The sequence below is a fragment of the Phocoena sinus genome, chromosome 1 (assembly GCF_008692025.1).
Source record: "Phocoena sinus isolate mPhoSin1 chromosome 1, mPhoSin1.pri, whole genome shotgun sequence".
In the NCBI taxonomy this organism is placed as follows: domain Eukaryota; kingdom Metazoa; phylum Chordata; class Mammalia; order Artiodactyla; family Phocoenidae; genus Phocoena; species Phocoena sinus.
The window spans coordinates 133,006,196-133,026,481 of record NC_045763.1 but is presented as its reverse complement, the minus strand read 5'-3'; the positions used below and the strand labels follow the sequence as shown (position 1 = coordinate 133,026,481).

The following is a 20,286-nucleotide window of genomic DNA, read 5'->3' as shown; positions in this document are numbered from 1 at the left end:
ACCCCAAACCCCTTTTTGTGTTTCTCTTCCACTACAAATACTGCTTCCCTGAGTGAAGTTTCTGTGTTCTCCGTTTTCCCATGCTCCTGATACATTCTTCTTTCTGGCTACTGTTACATTAAGCCCCAATATCATAATGATAATGCTGATAGTAAACATAATTAGTCTTAAAACTTTTCAAAAGCTTTCTTCTTAGGGTCTTTGGACAAATGTTAATGAAAGTGGCAGCAGTGAAGCCTTACAATGTCCCAGAGAGATGGGCAGTTAGGTATTTATCTTGGTTTGACATACAAGGAAACTAAAGCTGTTTGAAGACGGGCTGGAGGCTGCACAGTGAGTTAGAGGAAAATCCTCAGGCTGGGTCTCAGAGTCCTCACTCTCGGGGCCAGCCTAGACCACCAGGCTGTCTCCCTGGTGATGAGGTGGCTCTCCTGTTGCTTTCTTCTCCATTCAGGAGCTAGCATCGTTGGCCAGGATGAGCCAAGAAGCTCCTCTGCAGGGTAGTCAGCGGGGGAAAGAGTAGACTATTAAATGGTTGGTCTCAGTTTTGAGCTGAGAGAAAAATCAAAATTGGCAATTTTTGTCCAGCTGCCATTGTCTGCATGATGCCCTGCTAAGCGTGTTTCTTCCTTTGGCAACCACTTCTCACCCTTCCACCCATCTTTTTCCAGACCTTTCCCCACACCCCATCACAATGTGTTCTCGGGTAAGGATATGATGCAGCCAGTCAGATGTGATTCACAGGTATTTCCATTTTAACAGGAGAGAAAAGTTTGAAGGCAAAGGAATGAGTTTTTCATGATAGAATCTTAAGTCAGTAGGCCCTCAGAGGTCACATTATGTAGATGGTCACCTTACCCATCATTCTAGCTTTGCTCTTTGCGTCTCCACTTCCCCAATAAGCCTCTACTCTCTCCCTTCTTGTCCTCACTTCCGGAAGCCATCATGTTTGAGGATTTTAAAAAATGCTTTCAATAGAGAAATCCCTTTTCAAAATGTATGTTAGCCCTGGGCTATCTTCTTGCATATAACCTGCTTGTGGACACCAAGGCACACTAGTAGCACCGTCCTACCAAAATGATGTGTGTGCTTCCTTTTCGTTTGGGCCTCTGCGTGATGCCTTGGGAAACCTCTGTTGGCAGAGTTCCATAAAAGAATGGCCCTCATCTGCCACAAGGCAGACTTTGTCAACCACAGTTGTATATTTAACTCACTTAGAGGCAGCATTTAAAAAAATAAAGATACCCAGGCTCTGTCCCCCGGAGATTTTGATTCTCTAGGTTTGTGGTGGGATCCTCACAGCTGTGATTTTATTTTAAGTTTCAAAGTTTTTCAGGCTCACCAGGAGGGAAACCCGGCACCATAAAGATCTGGGTATGTGTAACCTGAAAGATATGTCAACAAATTCCATAGGCCAAGACTATAAAATAACAAATGCTGATTCCAGAAGGAGAAACTCGTTCCACTGTTTCATCATTATGCTTTAATGTTTTCAGCACAAATTATCACGTGGGAGTCATAAGACAGATCAAAAGTATAAAACATTTCCCCCATTCTGAAGAATCTTTCAATACGGCTGAAGAGAGAAAATAATTAAATCATGTGGTACCGATTATAAATCCATGGCTGTTCCAGAGAAAGTTTTATCATTGGATATGATTTGACCTCAATAAATTAATAGGATTTGGAAAGGCAAAAGAGATATGCCAGAAAGATACCTCCAATGCTTTCCAGACAGAACACACAGCAAAGTAGCACTCTAAAAACCTAGACAAAATCACCATTTCCTCTCCCTGCCACTGAGAACTGAGGAAAATTCAGTGGGGGCGGGGCTCTTAAATTCTGACTAACAAATTTAAAGAACCTATATGGAAAAGAGTCAACATCGATATTTGATGATAGACTTAGAGGCAAGCCCCCCAAATCTTCCCCTACCTTCCAGGGGTTGGTGAGGAACAGAGTAAGACTAACATCAGAAAGCAGACATCATTCTCAGCAGAGACAGAAGACAGACTCACTAACAAACCTACAATGAGCTGTGCCCCAGGGCATGCCAAATCAGGCACATTTAAAAATTTTCCATTGCTTGAGGCCACTAGAGTGAAGCTGGCTTCACTTCCAGCCAAGGTCCACATTTGGGAAGCTGGGTAGCTCCTAAGGAATGGCTGAAGTCCTGGCTGTTCTGTCCACAGCTTCCTCACAGCTTTGGTGTAAGGTTCCCCTGAGGGTCTGTGCCATCCTGGAGGAATTTCAGAAGGCTATGACACTATTCCACTATTCAGAATCAATAGTGAAACCTTATTTCTCCCATGTAAGAACTGATGCAAGTTATGCACTAAAGATCCCATTTCTTGCATGTGACAGATGGAGGGTGGGGAAGACCTTTAAAAATGATCTTAGAGGAACCACAGTTTGTTAAAACTAAAATGGACCTTAAAGATAATTCAACCCTAATTCCTCATTTTAGAGATGAGGAAATTGAGCCCAAAAGAAATTATGGGATATTCCACAACTTCCTACCACACTCAGACTACAATATAATAACAAAGAAACATTTAATTAAGCTTTAGATTAAACTCAAAATCAGGTTGACATCAGCTCAAGAACTTTTCTAAAGTCAACGTCCCACCCTCCCTCAGGCATCCAACTTGATATCTGGAATCTAGATTAGTTTAGGAGGAACTTTCTGGCACCTGTGCCATACTTTTTGAGAAATAGCATGGTGTGATGGAGAAAGTAGTAGATCAAGGCCAATGTGACTTGGGCTCAGGTCTTGGCTTGTCCCTGCTTAAATCTATGACATTGGGTAAGTCTCTTAACCACTCTGGCCTTTGTCTGCAAATCTGTAAAATGATGGGGTTAAACAAGGTTCTCTCAAGGGTCCCTTCCAGCTTTAACATGGTATTTAACTTTCTAGATGAGGTGACGCTGCTACTGGGGTGGGAGTACAGAAAACCCATGAATGGGCAGGATGTGGTAGAGAACCCAAAAAAAGAGTTGCTCACAATCTTTCTTCCCTAGTGTAAGTTTTTGCTTAATGTCACAACATTTAAGTTGTTTAGTTAAACAAAATATTGCAATTCGTTTATCCAAGAAGTGCCACCATTGACCAAATAGCAATCCCAGTGGTTTCTGTAGAAACAACTCTTTGAAGGTTACATAGTGAAAGAGGATCAGATTTCTCTCCATTCCTCCACTTTGTTTTACCAATTCTTATTGAAATAAGAGAGTATGGGCTAAGAAGAAATGTATGCTCTGGGTTTGGCAGCAGACGGAAATAATACGTACAGAAAGTAGAGTGGGCTGGAAGAGATGGAGTCCTCGTTAATCTTCCCACCACCAACAGCAAAACCAAATAATAATAATAATAATATCCATCCTTAGAGAGCTTTGCTGTTTCTCCAAACAAATACAAAAACATATGGCCACCATTCTGGTTCCCCATTCTACTTCCTCCTTACTACTGGCTCCATCTTTGCTTTGTAGGGCAAGAACCAGATTAAATGTCAAGTACATTTCCATCAGCCTCCTTGGGCAGAACAAAGCTGGTACTTTGAGGGGTTTTACTGAAAGGTCATACTGACCAAGAAGGGAAAATTAATTCAAATTCTTCTCCTCTGAAGAGTCTCATCTGATAGAAACAGAGGAATCTCAGTAATAATTCTGATTTTTCTATCACGTGACAAAGAAATGAATTACTGCACTAAGCAGACTTCTCCTTCCTTCCTGTATCCTGGGAAAGTGGAGGTTTTCTCTGCCCCTCTATTGAAGTCTTTGCCCCTAAGTTGGCCCCTGAAAACATCTCTGTCAGGAGATGTCCATCTCTTCCTCGAATGTGACCTATTCATAAGTTCAGGACTGGACTCTGGTGGCCCCAGGACTAGTAATTTGCTTCACTCATTTCTATTTCAGGGCATGGTTTTTTACCATGCCTGATTGTAACACTAGAAGTCCCATCCAAATGCCCCCTCTTCCTCTAAAGAAAAACAGATTTACATCACACAGCCAAAAGCACTCCCTTTCAAAATCCCTGTCTCACCAAGTTTCAGAACTGACGATTTTAATGTAGATTATAAAATATGTGGAACACCAAAGAAAGAGTCAAAACAATTTCTGGCTCACCGGCAGAGAATGTGTGCCCTAGCACAGCACCAAGGAAACATAATCACTCATCAGAAACAACAACAATAAAAACAAATATTATGTCTATATAGAATATGTATAATAAACTTTTTTTCCAGTTTGCGAAGGCAGTAACCATTTCCACGTGAGGCATTTCCTAATGAGGAGTGATCACTGGAGCCCCCGAATGACTGCACTGCTGACTCCCCCTACCCACCGCACTATTCTTCCTGGGGCACCAATTAAACTATTAATTCAGGAGTGACACTTCCCCAGCCATATTCATAGGCCAAGGCTGGGGAATTGTGAAACAGGTGGAGTTAAGTGAGGGAACAACATAATCCTGAGAATAAAGTTTAATGGGCATGGGGAAGTGGGGGTGGTGGTGGGATGAACTGGGAGATTGGGATTGACATATATACACTAATATGTATAAAATAGGTAACTAATAAAAAAATATGCTTGCAAAAAAAAAAAACAAAACAGTTTAATGGGCATGAGCTTCCATCTGTGGCATTCCTAGAACAGTACTTACAAGGCAGGAAGAAAGGGCAGCATGGCTTCTGTGTGGCTATATACAAGCTACGCATTAACTGAGGTCTTGAGGAGTCGCAAGCCAGCACCTTGAATGAGCCCCAAATTCACATATAGAAGTAGAATATAAAACACATGTTGGGCCCCTCTGGGACTCTCTCTCCCCGTTGGCTTCCTTTCCCCATAAAGTTTCTGGACTCCCCAACAGAAGCTTCACATTGTTCCCATCATCTCGTAATTCAGGAATTTATCAGTCCTTGGTTGACATCAGATTTGGAATATTACTCTCTTCTGTCCTTTTGTTCTTCCTAGCATTCCCAAGCCTTGCAACATCAATGGCTCATTTGCTTATGGAGAAATGAAGGCCCAAAGAAGGGAAGGGACTGTCCTAAAATCGTGTGGTGAGACTGGATGATGCGGCCAAATGTGAGAGGCAGGGGCCTGGACATCGGGCTTGCTGCCATTCTAATCGCCAGGCTTCCTCTGTCTCCACAGTTATGGCTACACCGAACCATGGCCTGAGAGTCCTTGCAACCAGAACTTAGGGTCAAATCCATCAACAGTGTCTGTCTATTTGACAGGCTGGCAAGACGACAGAACCCTGGAAATACTGGCTTGTTTTTATTTTCTGTGCTTTCTCCACCAGCTGCCGTTAATACAGACCATAAGCACAGGGCCAGCCCTGAGAAAAATTGGGAAGCAGGTGATATTTTAAACTCATTTCTCTTTTCAGCACCAATTGTCCCGCTTCTCATACTCCCCCAAACTTCCAGTTACCTACACTAGGTTGCATTTCAGCAGGGCTCTGGTAGACTTTTGAATTGGCAAGGTCCATAAGAGAATACTTCTGGCATAAACAGATGATAACGACTTAAGACATTTCTATTTCTATTAAGTGGTTATTGACTATTTTAAAGAGACCGCTGGAGATTATCAGGACTTGAACAAAATAATTCCTAATTGTGGACTTTCAGACACTGTGATAAGGCGTTGGGAATTAGTGTTGTGAAGTCACTGTTTTGAAACCAGCCTTAGCGGTAGACTCCAACCACAAGTCTTCCTAAGATGTCTGTGCCTGTAGCCCTGAAATCTGAAACCTGAAAGCTGCCACCCAACTGGTTCTAAGAATGTATCCCACCATCTCAGACAAAGTAATATTTTAATAAAGGAACCATCTCAGACAACGTAATATTTTAATAAAGGCTATTTCTAGAGTAGTCTAGCCGTGCCCCAATAAACCCCTAAATGAGACCATGTCCATGACCTTTCCATTTTTCCTCTATAACCCCATGAGAGTAAACAGTTGAAAAGACTCAAACAGCTCACTGTGCCTCCCAAAGCAGATCTGTCTTTCACCAGGCCATCCATCATCAGCCAGGAGAACCAGAATCCTCGCCAGTGGATTCTCCTCCTTCCCTCTTATTTTATGGACAAATCATTCTGGGAAAAGGAAGTTGAGCAAGAAACCTAGGGAACAATTGAGCAGCTATAATTCTTTTCTTGCTTAAGAAGCAAAAACTGATTCAATGTTAATTCGCTAAACTGCTTTGGGGAAGAAGATAATCAAATGAATAGAAATGCAATACATATTTCATTTCTATACGGCCTTTCCCAGCAGCAAGAGAGAACAGTTCCCATCATCCTGGAACATAAAAGGAAACCCTATGCTAAATATAAAAGATGAAGAGCCAAAGGATAAATAGATGCTTTAACCTGTAGCCCCTAGCACAAGAAAGGAAGAAGCCCTTTACTTTGCGAGGCTATCAAAAGGGTGGTGATTGGAATGTTTTACATAGGACTGAGTAGGGAACAGAGAAGCCTGGCAAGGTATAGGGGCCCAATCCAGGAAGAGAAGGAAGGGAAAGTGTTGGCATTTTAAATCTGAGATCCAAATAATTGAGGTGCGATAGGAATTGGTAAAGCAGCAGCAATGAGGGTTCCAGGGAATAATGAAGCATGAAGCAGAATGACGGATAATAGAGATGGAATGATCCTATTACCAAGACCAGGCTCACAAACTGATTACAGCAGGGATGGAATGCCAAGGCACTGAGCTGTGCCCTGGCTGCATGCCCCCGGACTCAGGCTCAGAGGCCTTATAATCTAGCCCCAGCTCTACCAGTAATCTATGGTGCAACCAAGAAGAAACATTTTTACACCTGAGGAGTCCCAACATCTTCCGAATGGAAAACACAGCCACTTGCTCCCAGAAATTCTCTGGGGGTTATAAAAGTCACAGAAGTGAATTCTATGGAAAAGGTGCTTTCCTTTCTACCACATCCCTCCACTCCCCAACCAAAATCCCATGTCTGCCAAGAATTCTCCACGGACAATGGAGGGTGACCCAGAAATCCGCTATACTTGACTTACTGATGAAGGTGCTATCTTCTTGGTCAGCAGATCCACCTTTTCAAGATTAGCTTTCTAAGGCTAAAGATACCTTTTGTGTCACAGCACGGCAATGTCATTCAAAGGGGGGATCTGAAGAGGCAAGGCAGCTGAGGGGAGCCAGCCTGAGATAGCATTAACCCTGCGTGTTACCGAAGTTTGCGTGTGAATCGCAAATGGAAAGATATGAGTTATTTGGTGGTGGCTGACTGTTGGCTTTTCTCCCTGAATTATTTATTTTTTACAGTCCCTGCTTCAGGAAACAGAATCTGAAGAACAGAGGCTCCACAGAGAAAACAAAAGTGACTAAACTAATATACATGTACATAAATTTGTAGGTCTCTGTGCATCCTGAGACACTTCAAACCAAATCAGCTATACACTGTTCTTTGATTACTCATTTTTTAAAATAAATTTATTTATTTATTTATTTATTTATTTTTGGCTGTGTTGGGTCTTCGTTGCTGTGTGTGGGCTTTCTCTAGTTGTGGCGAGCGGGGGCTACTCTTTGTTGTGGTGCGTGGGCTTCTCATTGTGGTGGCTTCTCTTGTTGTGGAGCATGGGCTCTAGGCGCTCGGGCTTCAGTAGTTGTGGAGCACAGGCTCGGTAGTTGTGGCGTACGGGCTTAGTTGCTCCGAGGCATATGGGATCTTCCCTAACCAGGGATCGAATCCATGTCCTCTTCATTGGCAGGCAGATTCTTAACCACTGTGCCACCAGGGAAGTCCCTACTCATTTTTAATTACCTGATTCTTTTCTTTACACAAGCATGATTAACAAAACATGGCAGGTATGTTACTTACGTCAGGCATTATGTCAAGTATAAAAGAGTTGGAGGCTGAACTCTCACTGACGTCCACAGTAACAGCCTAATAGTAAATGTTTTTAATGCATAAGATAAATTCTGCTTAAGAGCTGTTGCCTTGAATATACAATCATACACACACAATGTGTGTGTTCATTATTTCCTTTTGACTCAGACTTTATGTGCTCGTGCTCAGTTTGCTTTAACTAAAGAGGAAAATCCAGATTTATGCAGAAAAGATAAAAGGAAAGAAAGAGAAGAGAAAATCTGGGGATGACACTGCTGTTCACAAAAATATTTATATTTTACTTAAAAAATAATGCCTTTCTGAATGGCACAATCATTTAAAAAGTTAAATCATTTAAAAATTTAGTTATATAATTCAATGCATATTAATCTTCTCCAAAAGATTGCCTTGTGTAAAACAAAATACATACACACACACACTTACACATATATAACCACATTTCACTAGACCCAAATTGCTAAATAAATTAACCCTCAATTGTCCTACATTATGAAAAGAGTCAGAATGCAGATCATTTAAATAATAACCACTTTTTTATTTTTAGATTTTTAAAATAATTTTATGATTTTCTAGGAAACCCAATTGATGTTACTGATTGTTTTTCCCTTTAATGAACACTGTAACAATTCTGGATGAGCTATTGAGAAGGTGGCTTAGGCTTAGGAAAAAGGGAAAATGAACTTGGGAATAAAATGTGGAAATGGATCAGTCATAAAATGGATGTGGTGGACCTAGATAATGTAGTATTGGGAGGACATTCTCTGGTAAAAGGCTGTTTAGATAATCCACCTACCAAGAACTGGGGAATCCCTGTAAGAAAGACCTTACTCTGGGAATCATTGTTCTTCCCTCATGCTTTTTTCCTGCATGCAAATTCCTCACATGTCCCTTGTGACCCAAGCGGCCTAGTAAGTTGAAACTACATCAGTAGAGTGTGTGGCTCTATCAGGCCATGAGACACATGCAGTGAGATCCTTGTAACTCCAAGGTCTAGGCACACTAGTCCAGCCTAACATATTTTGGTGGACATTATTCCAGCCTCTTAGAATCCACAACCTTGTGTAATTCTCTCAGCTTGAGTGCGGGTGGGACCAGTGACTTACTTCTAACCAAATGAATACGGCAAAGGTGACAATGTCACTTCTGAGTACACAACCTAAGATTGAAAGTTACTCTTGCTGAGAGACTCTCTCTTTATGGCTCTGAAGAAACAAATTGCCAAGTGTGAGCTGCCCCATGGAGATGGCTATGGGGTAAGGAACTGAGGACAGCATCTGTGCAACATCCAGCAGGAAACAGGCCCTCAGTCTGGCAGCATTTGGGGACCAAATGCCTACAGAGGACCCAGTTAAGCCTGGCCTAAAATCTTGAATTTCAGAAACTGTGAGAGTATAAATATGTATTGGTTTAAGCTGCAGAAAACTAATACATACACAAACCAGGCTTTAAATTGTAGTCTTCCTTCTGGCTTACCTGTACTTCTAATCTCCAAGAGAATGGAATATTTCTTTTCTGACTTTCTCTCCTCGAGGAATAAGATTCTTTTTGTCTGGGCTAGGACCGCAGAGGAGATGGGGCAAATTTTCTTTTTTTCTAATGACCCCAAATCCCCTGGATTCTGCCCATAAAATTGCCCCACTAGATAATTCATTTCCTGAACTTTTCCAAAAGTCCAAAATATCCTGACAATTCCACCATTTATTACCTACTCCATCAAATATCACCAGATCACCTGCATTACCTGGAGCCCACATCTACATTTCTTGGTTTCATGGATTCCTCAAAATAAATATGCCATTTGAACAGACATATCTAAAATACGGGTGCTCTTTAATTATTCCAGGGCCAGTTAAAATCTTCTTACCGCAGTCCAAATAACAGTTTGAGGGAGGGTGGAAGGATTTCTTGGAGAGTAATAGACATGAGTATATTTCTTTTTAAAAATAATTATTAATTTTGTTGTTGTTGTTGAGGTATAGTTGTTTTACAATGTTGTGTTAGTTTCTACTGTACAGCGAAGTGGAGTTCCCTGTGCTATACAGCAGGTTCTTATTAGTTATCTATTTTACACATATTAGCGTATATATGTCAATCCCAATCTCCCAATTCACCCCAGCCCACCCCCCCCCCCGCTTTCCCTCCTTGGTGTCCACACGCTTGTTCTCTACCTCTGTGTCACATGAGTATGTTTCTAAAACAGCTTTTCGTTCCTATAATGAAAACTTTCTTTACTAAAAACAAATTACTTTGATACTACTCTTAGTTTTGCTAGTTTTAAATAAGGTGAATTTGTACACACTGAGTCTCAGTTTCCTCAACTGAAAAATGATTCCTGGCATATTGTAGGCACTTAATAAATATTTTTTGAATGATGAATAGTCTGCCTCTTTCTACACACACACATACACACACACACACACACACACACACACACACACACACACACACACACACCATACAGAATAATTAGTTTTACAAATCAGTCTACATTAAATTTTTCAGAAGCCTTTCTTCTACGTGAAATAAAATATGGCAATGTATATACAATGTGTATACACACTCACATATTCACTGTTTTAGACATAAATTTTTACACAACTCAACTCTCAATTATCCACAAAGATAAGAAGGATCAAAGCATGACTATATACAGTGAGTGAGAAAGAATGTGAGAACAAGAGACAGAGAGAGGAGAAATAACTCAGGTTTCCACATGGATATTCATTTAAAAAGATTAATGTCCTATTCAATTTTATATTAGAATACTTGGCTTTGATAACCTATAGTTTAAGGTAAACCTCAGAACCCACTATAGTTTTATATTTATGAGTATCTATTACTTGTTTTCCCTCTCAATCAGAATGTGTATTTATACTGAATAAGCTAGAGATATTTATACTTCATGTTTGCCTTGGACTTAAAATAAGTTCAAAGCATTAAAAAAAGAAAATATGCATTTCCAGTTAGGTCAGTCTACTTAAAAGTTATATTGAAAATTGGTCTTAGTATTAAAGCCAGGAACTTAAAGAAAATCTTAATCTGGAACATACAAGGCAGAGAGAAGGGGTTTCTTCATGGTTACTTGACAAGATATTTTCTGCCAGTTATCAGCTTATTCCCTCTCAGTTCCAAATCTCCACCTTCATTGCCCTGCTTTGCGATACTAGAGATGGACCATGCAAATACTGCTCTTTTGCCGTTTAGCACGATGTCATGTTTTCCCAGTAGACGTAATTGGAGAGACACTGCAGGAGGAAGGGGTGTTTCTTCTTGATTCCTACGTGCTTTTTCTTCTTGATTCTGCAGCTCTTTGATGTCCAACACAGCCTCGGTCTAGTGGTGCTCACCCCCTAATGAGTTTCAGTGACACCCTGCATGTCCCAGCAGTTCTACCAGCACTGCAGCTGGCTTCCCAGCAAAGGTACCCCAGTGAATGACTTCCCACAAAGTTTCAGCAGCACCCCAATGGGTGGCTTCCCATCAAGTTTCATCAGTGCCCAGCAGGTGACCTCCCAGAAAGTTTTAGCAGCGCCCCAATGACAGCTTTCCATAAAGTCCCAATAGCACCTCAACAGACAGCTTCTTAATGAGCTTTGATCAGCACCCCAGTGGGTGGTTTCTTGATTGCCAGTCTCAGCCTATGAAACCTCAGCAAACTTCTCTGTCGCCCAGTGTGCCACTGCTCCACCCTCTCCAATGAGATCAAAATCACAGCCTTGGAGGGGGTCAGGTACTCTTCCTTGGATACTCTTCCCTCATCCCTAAAAGTAATGATCGCTCCCTTTATCTACCATTCTTCTATGTTAGGGTTCTCTTTACCATTTAGTAGTTAATCCTCTGTTACTAGTCAATAGTTATTTATATTTATCTTCCTCTATTCTAATTACTGTGTCCTGACTGACTGACTGAAACAACGGAACTGGAAATGGTAGTAGGAGATAGAGTCACAAAGATAGAATTTGGGAATCTGTTTGGTTGTGCCTTTGGGCTTGAGTACAATGCTGAGCTACTTGTCAATGGGAAATGGGATGCTAATAATCAATGACACGCAGTGGGACCACAATTACCAAGCTATCATCTTTGGCTATTGTTGTGAAGAGCCAACCGGGAACCCAAACTCCTGCTGTACTTGACCACAGGTGTCCTACACACCACTGCTGAGCCCATCACAGCAGCCAGAGAGAAGGAAGTACATCAAAACCAGGAAGAGAAGACCCTTTCTCCTACAGTGTGTTTCCAGAACCCTCTGTTGACAAAAGCTAACACTGTGCCAGTCAGCAAAGGATAAATATCAATAAAATCCTGCTCTCGTACTACGAGTTAGGGTGATAAGGGTGGATTTAGAGGTGAGAAGCAATAAGTTGACTGATAACTATCACAACTTGTCAAAGGAGGATGGTAAAAATGATAAAGATGGGAAATGGTGTGGAAACCGCCTGGGCTGTCCTCCCACCTGGTGTTTGAATGTACTACAAACTCTACATGGATCATTCTCAGGTAATCTCACAAGAATATTCTGAGGTAATTTCTCCCTGTTTCCCACTGAAATACCAACAATACAGAAAAATATGAAAACTCTTATCAATACCAAAAACCAAGGTGGATAGCTGGACTCTGAGGATTTTTCTCCTGATTTCAAAATGTATTGGAGTTGAATTGAGAAATATCACCGGAAGCCAAAACATGCATTTCTTGTTTTGTTTTCTGAAAAAAGCAAAGCAAATAAAGAATAGAGCCATACTAAAACAAAAGAGGGAAACAGGTCACTCTTTCTTCATTCCCTGGCCCCTGTAAAGACCAGAGAGCTGGGCACTACTTTTCAGGGGTCACAGTTCTGTTCTCTATCCATCAGTCCTCATCAGTACCCTTTCTTTACTCATTTCAAGATTTCCGGTCAGGAAGTATAAGGGTCTTGGTGGGGTGAGGTAGAAGCAAGTGGGGAGAAGGGAGAACCATTGGCAAAGGCCATTGAATCCTGAGAGATAACTGTCCCAAAGGTAAGAATGCTACAGAGTCCTAAAGAATACTACAGGCTTGAGGACCATGAGATAAAATTTCAGAATAAAAGCTTGGAGTAGTTTTACACAGTGAAATCCTACTGTCTTTGTAAACAGTGCAGTAAAGCAATGTGCCCTGGCCTCACTGTCAGGGAAGATAGAGAAAGGTTAAAAATAAAACAGAGGCAAACATTTATCAAACAAATACAAACAAAAGGAAAGCAGGGATGGAAATTTTAATTCCAGACAAAGCATTAATACAAAGCCTTAACCTTTGAAAGGGGCAAAAGGGGTGGCAAGAGCTTTGATCCTAATAAAAATAAAACAGTCACAAGCATTTATATACCTAATTATGTAATATGAAATTATAAAAAGCCAGAACTACTTGAAATACAAGGAAGAATGGAAAGAAGCACAACTGTCTGGAAGGTTATACTGTATTCTCAACCTTTTATAGAGCAGGCAGAGAGAAAAATCAATAAAAGGAAAGTACAAATGCTGAAAAGAAATGAGTGATCAGAAGTTTCAACCACTGCTATCAGCCTATGTCCTGAAAAAGGCGATAATATTCTTCATCTTCAGAAGATTCAACACTGGGGTATCTGATGGATATACCATCAAGTAGGGTCAGAGAAGTTGCAACTAATGTTTTCATTGTATTCATGTGACTGAAAAAACAGAATCCTGTTGTAGGAGAAACACATGCCCATCAGCAATTCTTGCCTGTTAGTAAATTCTTCTAGACCTGACCTTGTGAATTTCCAAAGTAGATAACATGAGCCCTGATTATCTGCAAGCTAATCCACTCATTTAGGAAAATTAACCTATTAGTGCCAGGACTGTATCTCGGACACATTCAAAATCCCACTGTATTAATCAAAAAGATGGTTCCCGCTTCCCCAAGCCATCAACACAATCCTGGAATGGTTGCGGACCTGCCTGACACTCCAACTCCTGGGATACTGTGGAAGGTTATGTAGGACCTTTCCCCAAGGTGGCTCGGGCAGGAAATAGTCAGAGAGTAAGAATGAATTCAGCTCTTGCTGGGCACTGGTGACAAAACCAAGAACACTACAGTTGGTTTTCGGGACTAAGGCGTTCATTATCAGTAGACTAAGCCCAAAGGGTCATAAGCTGGGTAGCCATCATAGCAGAATGGGAAACAAGATGAAGAGAAAGATCAAAGTCAAATGGTCCGAGGTAAGGATCATGAATGTCACTGGAGAGCCAGACTTAGGTTTACTGGCCTTCAGCTGAGATTCTGTGGGTCAGTCAGGCTGGTTTAAGGATAAAGTGTTGTAGGAGGACAGACCATTGGTCATTAATGGTTAAATACAAAATGGATAAAACATCTTCTACTGCCAGGCATCTGTCAGCTCTCCCTTGCCCATTTTAGTATTAATGTAATTCAGGTCATAAGGGGTAAGAAGGAGGTAGCCAGGAATCCCTCTCACTATGCCCAGAATTTGAGGGTTTCATATTATGGTCTATCTACATTTACAACTGTGATTGATACAAAGATGCTAAAAGACTTCTACTCTTTGAGGATACATAGGGATTTAGATTTTAAATCTGTCCACAAAGAAAATATGTGGGATCTATTAGGTTCCCTGTGTATCAAAATTTACTATATTGCACTGATTTTCTGGCCGAAAAGGAAAAGCCAGTTTGCATGGCTTCTGTCAGTCACATGTGGTTTGGAAATTCTCGTGCATTCCAGATACACTCTGTGTAAACTGGAGAATCATATCTTATTTCTACTGGTTTGCATGCATGCGTATAAAACTTGTTTTTCCTACAGTGCCAAATGAAAATAAGTGAAGAACTAGCAGCAGTGATCATAATTAATCAACTACTTTGTCAAAACTTCACAGCTGTTGTTGTGACGGGAATTCTTGTCCCTTGGGGTCTACAGAGGTTGTGACTTCCTTTTTGCTTTGCTTGTTCAGTTCTGTCCCGTGGAAGATTTAGAGATAAAATCTGTAACTGTCACTCAATGCACAGTTTCTGACACCTCTTATGCGCCAGGGCCTTTAGTAGGTACTGAGAGATACTGAGCAGAATTCCTACTGCAGGAAGCTCAGAGTGGGAAAGAACAACAAATAAATAAATAGGTATATTTACGTGACGGCTGCCTTTGTAAAGCATGGGCTGTGTACAATGTCCTATGGAAACAGGGAGGGAGTTTGCCAAAAATTCATAGACGAAGGTGAATCATGATGGTCAAGTGTGGGTTGAAGTGAAGAAGTACTGGACAGCATTCAAGAAAGTAGGAACATTGTGTGCAAAGACATGGAGCTCAACAAGAACACATGTTTCATGGACCTGAAAGAAATTCTGTATGGCTTGAGGCCAGAGGTAGAACCAATAAAGAAAATAATTGGAAAACACATGAGACAGAGGCAATAATTCTAGTAAAAAATGCTATTTTAATAGTCTACATTCTTACATTAATATTTGAAGACTTTTGCTCACTAAGGAGACTTAAAAGTTGCAGATGAACTAGCTAGTGTTGCAATGTCCATTACCTAGACCCTATCCCTTCCTAGCACTTACAACAATGTCTGACACATAGTTAGTGCTTGATTAACATAAACTACTATTACTGCATGTGATAAATGGCACCTAATGACTCGTGCCTTGATGCACATCCCTCCTCTTGAGTATGGGCTGAACTAACTGACTCATTTCTAATCAATAGAATATACCAGAAGTAATGGGTTGTCAATTCCAACATTATGTTATAAAAAGACTGGCTTCCTTTCTGGGCAGACTCTCATGTACTCACCCTCTCTGGTTCTCTTTATTTTTTGGATTATTAGCTGCCATGTCATAAGGACACTCAGGCACCTTATGGAGACGCCCACATGGCAAGGAACTGAGCCATGCCTATGTGAGTGTGCCCACTGCCAGCACCTGCGTGAGTGAGTTTGGATGCAGATCTCCCGAGACTTGCCAGAGCCACATGAGTGAACTTGGAAGTGAATTCTCCAGCTCCACTCGAGCCTTGAGGTTACTGCACGCTTAGCCCACAGCTGATGGCAACCTCATAAGGACTCTAAGCCAGAGGCACCTAGCTGAGTTGCACCCAGATTCCTCTCTGACAGAAACCATGATAAGCCACTAAATTTTGCTATAATTTGCTGCACAGCAAAAGATAACTAATATACTATATTAGTACTGTCTACACTTATTCCCTAATCAAGGTTGGGTTTCTGGGATACCTAGGTTGGGCAAGGTGGTATCAGAGTTCCTCCTTGGTGATGGAGTGCGGCCTGCAACTCCAGCATTTGTGACCAGGATCCCAATTGCCTGACACTTCACTCCTTGAGGGAACAAACCCTGTTACCTACAGTGCCGCTCAACTGATTAGACCATTCATAGAATGAGTCCAGCCCAAGTACAGCACAGATTACTGTGTTTGGCTTGCTCCTTGCCCCATCAGGGCCAACCTTGGGCATACCAATGCTATGAAGAACAGTTCCTTATTAGCAGGAGCTGAGAGTCCAGGAAATGCTATCTAGATGACAATTACAGATGTCCACAGAAGGGCACATATAGCTAATGTAGTCCTGATTTCCATATGTAAATCTAATTGATTATATGACATGCCTTAAAAACTAATTGTTAAACTTGCTATATACACTGTCCAGGTGGGAACAAGTGAAAAAATATACATCGCTTAGGGAACACTGAGTTTTTGGCAGAGAATTTTTGGCAGTTTACATAACAATGTTGACGTGAAGGCAGTGGTTTTATATGTAAAAAAGATTTTACGACCTTAAAGATGATAAATATTTACATAAACATTATTCTCAGCTAAGGAAAGAAGAGCAAAATATAAAACACAAGTGTGCCTTCTATGAATTGTTCTTTGCTTGCTTAAGTCTTTTTAGAAGTTCTTAGACCCATTTTTAGTTAGTGAACAAGCACCCACTATATATACAATAGTATGTATGAAAATGATAGCAACACATCACAACAAAAAGAAAGAAAAAAAGGAAGAAAGGGGACTTTGTACCTCTGTCCCTGATGATTTTGCCCCTCGTGCTCTGGGATGCAGATGTTGGAAGCTGAAGGACTTATGATGGAGGATGTCCTTAGAGCCACTGCTGAGATGCCCACCAGTGGGGATGAGAAATTCAGCAGCACTGAGGTGGTATGGTGGAAGAGGACGTTCGAGTGATGGGTTACATTGATAACCAGTGGGTTATGCTGGCATGACAGTTCATAGCTTCCTGAAGAGAAACAAGGAGATGAATAATATTTTAAGTCTTTCATGTAGTACCAAGTTTCCATATCTAGTATTCATTTTATCTTCTCAATAACTGTATGATGTAAGCAAGGTATCAAACAATATCAGAGACAGACATCAAGCTGATTCCTGGGTCTAATGGATTGTCCTCTAGTGGTCCTAAAGGGATAACTGTCAGACTCACCAAGAGAGTGGTTGTTTCCACTGATATCGGTCAGGTAAACGGTCACTGTTGGCCGCTGATGTTCCCCAACCAGGCCATCAGATGTCAAGAAAATGAAAATTGCTGTGGCCACTCCTGGTCTATGGAAACAAACCTAGGCATAAGCACATACATGTACGAGCCATTATTTCCAGTGGGCTATCAAGGCACGTGTCACACTATTTTTATACTTCTCAAATAGCTCACCACTCATAAAGAGCTCCCTTCTCCTTTACAATGGGAAAAAACATGGAGTAGGCACAGAAAGATAGCCACAGTCACATCAAAAGTCAAAATCAGCTGGAAAGAAGATAGCTTTCAGCTACTGAGCTTCCCATCTTTTTATGAGACTTTTTATGTCAACCAATTGCTTGCCACTTGAATCTTTCTTTACATTTCTCAAAAAGATCACTCAAATAGACCATCTCTGGAGACAGTAAACTACAGCATAGGTAGACAATACCTCCCTACCTCCAAAGTGAGAGATGTGGACAAGAGTATCACCTTGCTAACACTTTGTTCTGAAGTGGCATAGCTAATTATCCTTCCCTATCTCCTTATCTCTCCCTTAAAGTCTTTATCAGAACCTCTCACTTGGCTTTTGAACTATGCCATGGGAGAGAAGCTATTGAAGATTCGGTTGCTTCTGAGATTAGAAGCTGCCAAACTGTTTATGCTTATTCTTTTGGTGCCTCAAGCCCATATACCCTATCCATGGCTGAAGAATAAGCCAACAATGAAAATTCACAGGAAAATTCAGTTATCTATAAGAAATATACTTAGATGGCTAGACTAATTAACAAAGAAACAGTCTTTCACAGTAAACTATGGATGTTTTGTCCCTGGAAATCCTTTAATATAAAAGAAAACACCTCAGAGATTGGGGAATGACCTGGAGAACTTACTTTCCATATTGAAATTATTTGATGTAGTAATTCTACTTTTATTTCCTATAGCTCAACTTTACTCTTAATTTCTTTTGAGAATTAACTCCAGTCTTCCCTGGTGTTGGATGGTTGTTGCATTATTAGAATCTGGTGCTGGACTGTACAACCTTCTGTGTGTATTTCTCTAGCTTTTTATCAGGTTCTGAAGGGGATAAAGCTCCAGAAAAACTGTCCTCAGTGTCAGAGCAGGGTACAACATCTAATGGCAGAGGTCTTTTCTTAAAATGGGGAGCAGGAGAGTAAAACATGTTTTCCATTTTAATAAGAATTCTTCCTTGTCCGCAGACTGATTTTTCCTGAGCCTTGGTGGTGTGTTTATAGAGTGTCCATTTGCACTGCTGGCTCAATTAGGGTGATTTTATGATTTTCAGTGGTCAATGTAGCACAACTCTCCCTTCTTCCTTTCCTCCTTTGAGGGAAAGACCAGCCACACTCTTTTTTTACAGAGTCTTTTTTTCCTCCTTTTCATTTCCCCTCTTTGAAGTAATAAATATTTCTTTATAACTTAAGAAACTTCCAGACCCATAGGTTATGGCTTGCAATACGAGGTCCTTTGTTCCTGGCTGGATGAGGGCTAGACATGAAACACACCATAAGGTAACCAGGAGCCTAATGCAAAGCCCTCAACCCCAGCACCAAATGACATCAAAGTGCCCTGGGAACTCCCACAACCTCTTCCTTTTCATACACCACAAAACAGACCTGAGTACTGGAAGAAAGCTCTGGGTTGTTTCCTGAGCCAGGAACAAACAGAGTCCAAACAAGTACCTGGTGGCTTTACCTCAGTAGGTCTCAGACTCGAAGAATGGAATGGCTTCAATGAGCAACAGGAGAGCTCAGTTTTCCCACTGTCTGTTGGGTCCCAAAATAGTCACCACCCACCTGAAGCTAATTTGTAGGCCTTATGGTGTGGATTTCTCCATCTTGAGGGCCCATGCCCAAAACCTCCATCTCGTTTTGCATCTCCTTGCTCTATGGGTCTTTGAATCCCAAATCACTTTGAACCTTAAAGCCTGCTCTTGGTGGCAGTGTCTCTGTGCCTTGACTTGTGGGAAGCAGCTATGCCAGGATTTCCAGTCCGTGGCTTAAGTAGGAAAACCACAGGTGAGACATCAGCAGAGAAATGTTGGGATACACAAAGCAACGAGAGACAAGGGTTTGATCATGGTACTGGATGCCAAGTCTTGGGCATTTTCTCTCACAGTGACACAGAGAGGTAGCCAAACCTCATTCTCATCTGAATACCTGATATGCTTCACAGTAGCAACTAGACACAAAGAAGTATAACACTCTAACACAACTACTGGAACCTCAAAAGCAGAGAGACAAGTTTGAGCCTGCACATATGTTCATAATGAATCTGAGCCACGGTAAAGGGAATCAAGTGAGTTCACCATTCTGGAGGGAGTGTTGGCCAGGCAGAACCCTGGGTTTAATCCATCTTTACTAGCTGAATAGATCTGAACTATCTATCTCTCCTCTCTGAGCATAGGGTGCCTCTTCCACATCTGAGAAACAGATATACTACCTATCTCAGGTGGCTACTATGAGGATGAAATGAAATCACGTAAAAGCACATAGGAGAGTGCCTACCATCTAGTAAGGACTCAGTAATTCTTATTTCCAAAAAGGAATTATTTTTTATCCTGTTTATACTTCAGGAAGACAACGATAAAGAAGAAAGTTTTAAAATTAAACATACAACCATATATTTTGGTATATAGAGAATTACACTTTTATGAAATTTACGGGCTAAAAAATTTCATATATGTTTTTTTAAAATGGCACTTGTACATGTGAACTGATACTCCAGGTTCTGCTTCCATAGAAATTGGTAATACTTGAAGCTCTTGGTATAGAATGTATCTCTACTTTATAAATGGGATATATAAAAAATATACTTTGTATATATAACTATTTTAATAGAGTTTTAAAAATTCAGTTCAATATGCATTTATTAAAAACCTATTTTTATGTATATATAGACAAAGAAATTTCTAGAATTGGC

The 20,286-nt window shown here is 40.9% G+C and overlaps 1 protein-coding gene across 1 annotated transcript in view; it reads right to left on the bottom strand.

Annotated features, from left to right (window-relative positions):
• The window catches only part of PAPPA2 (pappalysin 2), a 282,314-nt gene that overhangs the window by 85,291 nt on the left and 176,737 nt on the right, over positions 1 to 20,286 (bottom strand). The window contains exons 12-13 of the mRNA XM_032611278.1: positions 17,314 to 17,446; positions 16,896 to 17,112 (exon numbers count right to left, since the gene is read on the bottom strand). Coding sequence (XP_032467169.1) covers positions 16,896 to 17,112; positions 17,314 to 17,446 — 350 coding nt within the window. The remainder of the gene's footprint in view (positions 1 to 16,895; positions 17,113 to 17,313; positions 17,447 to 20,286) is intronic.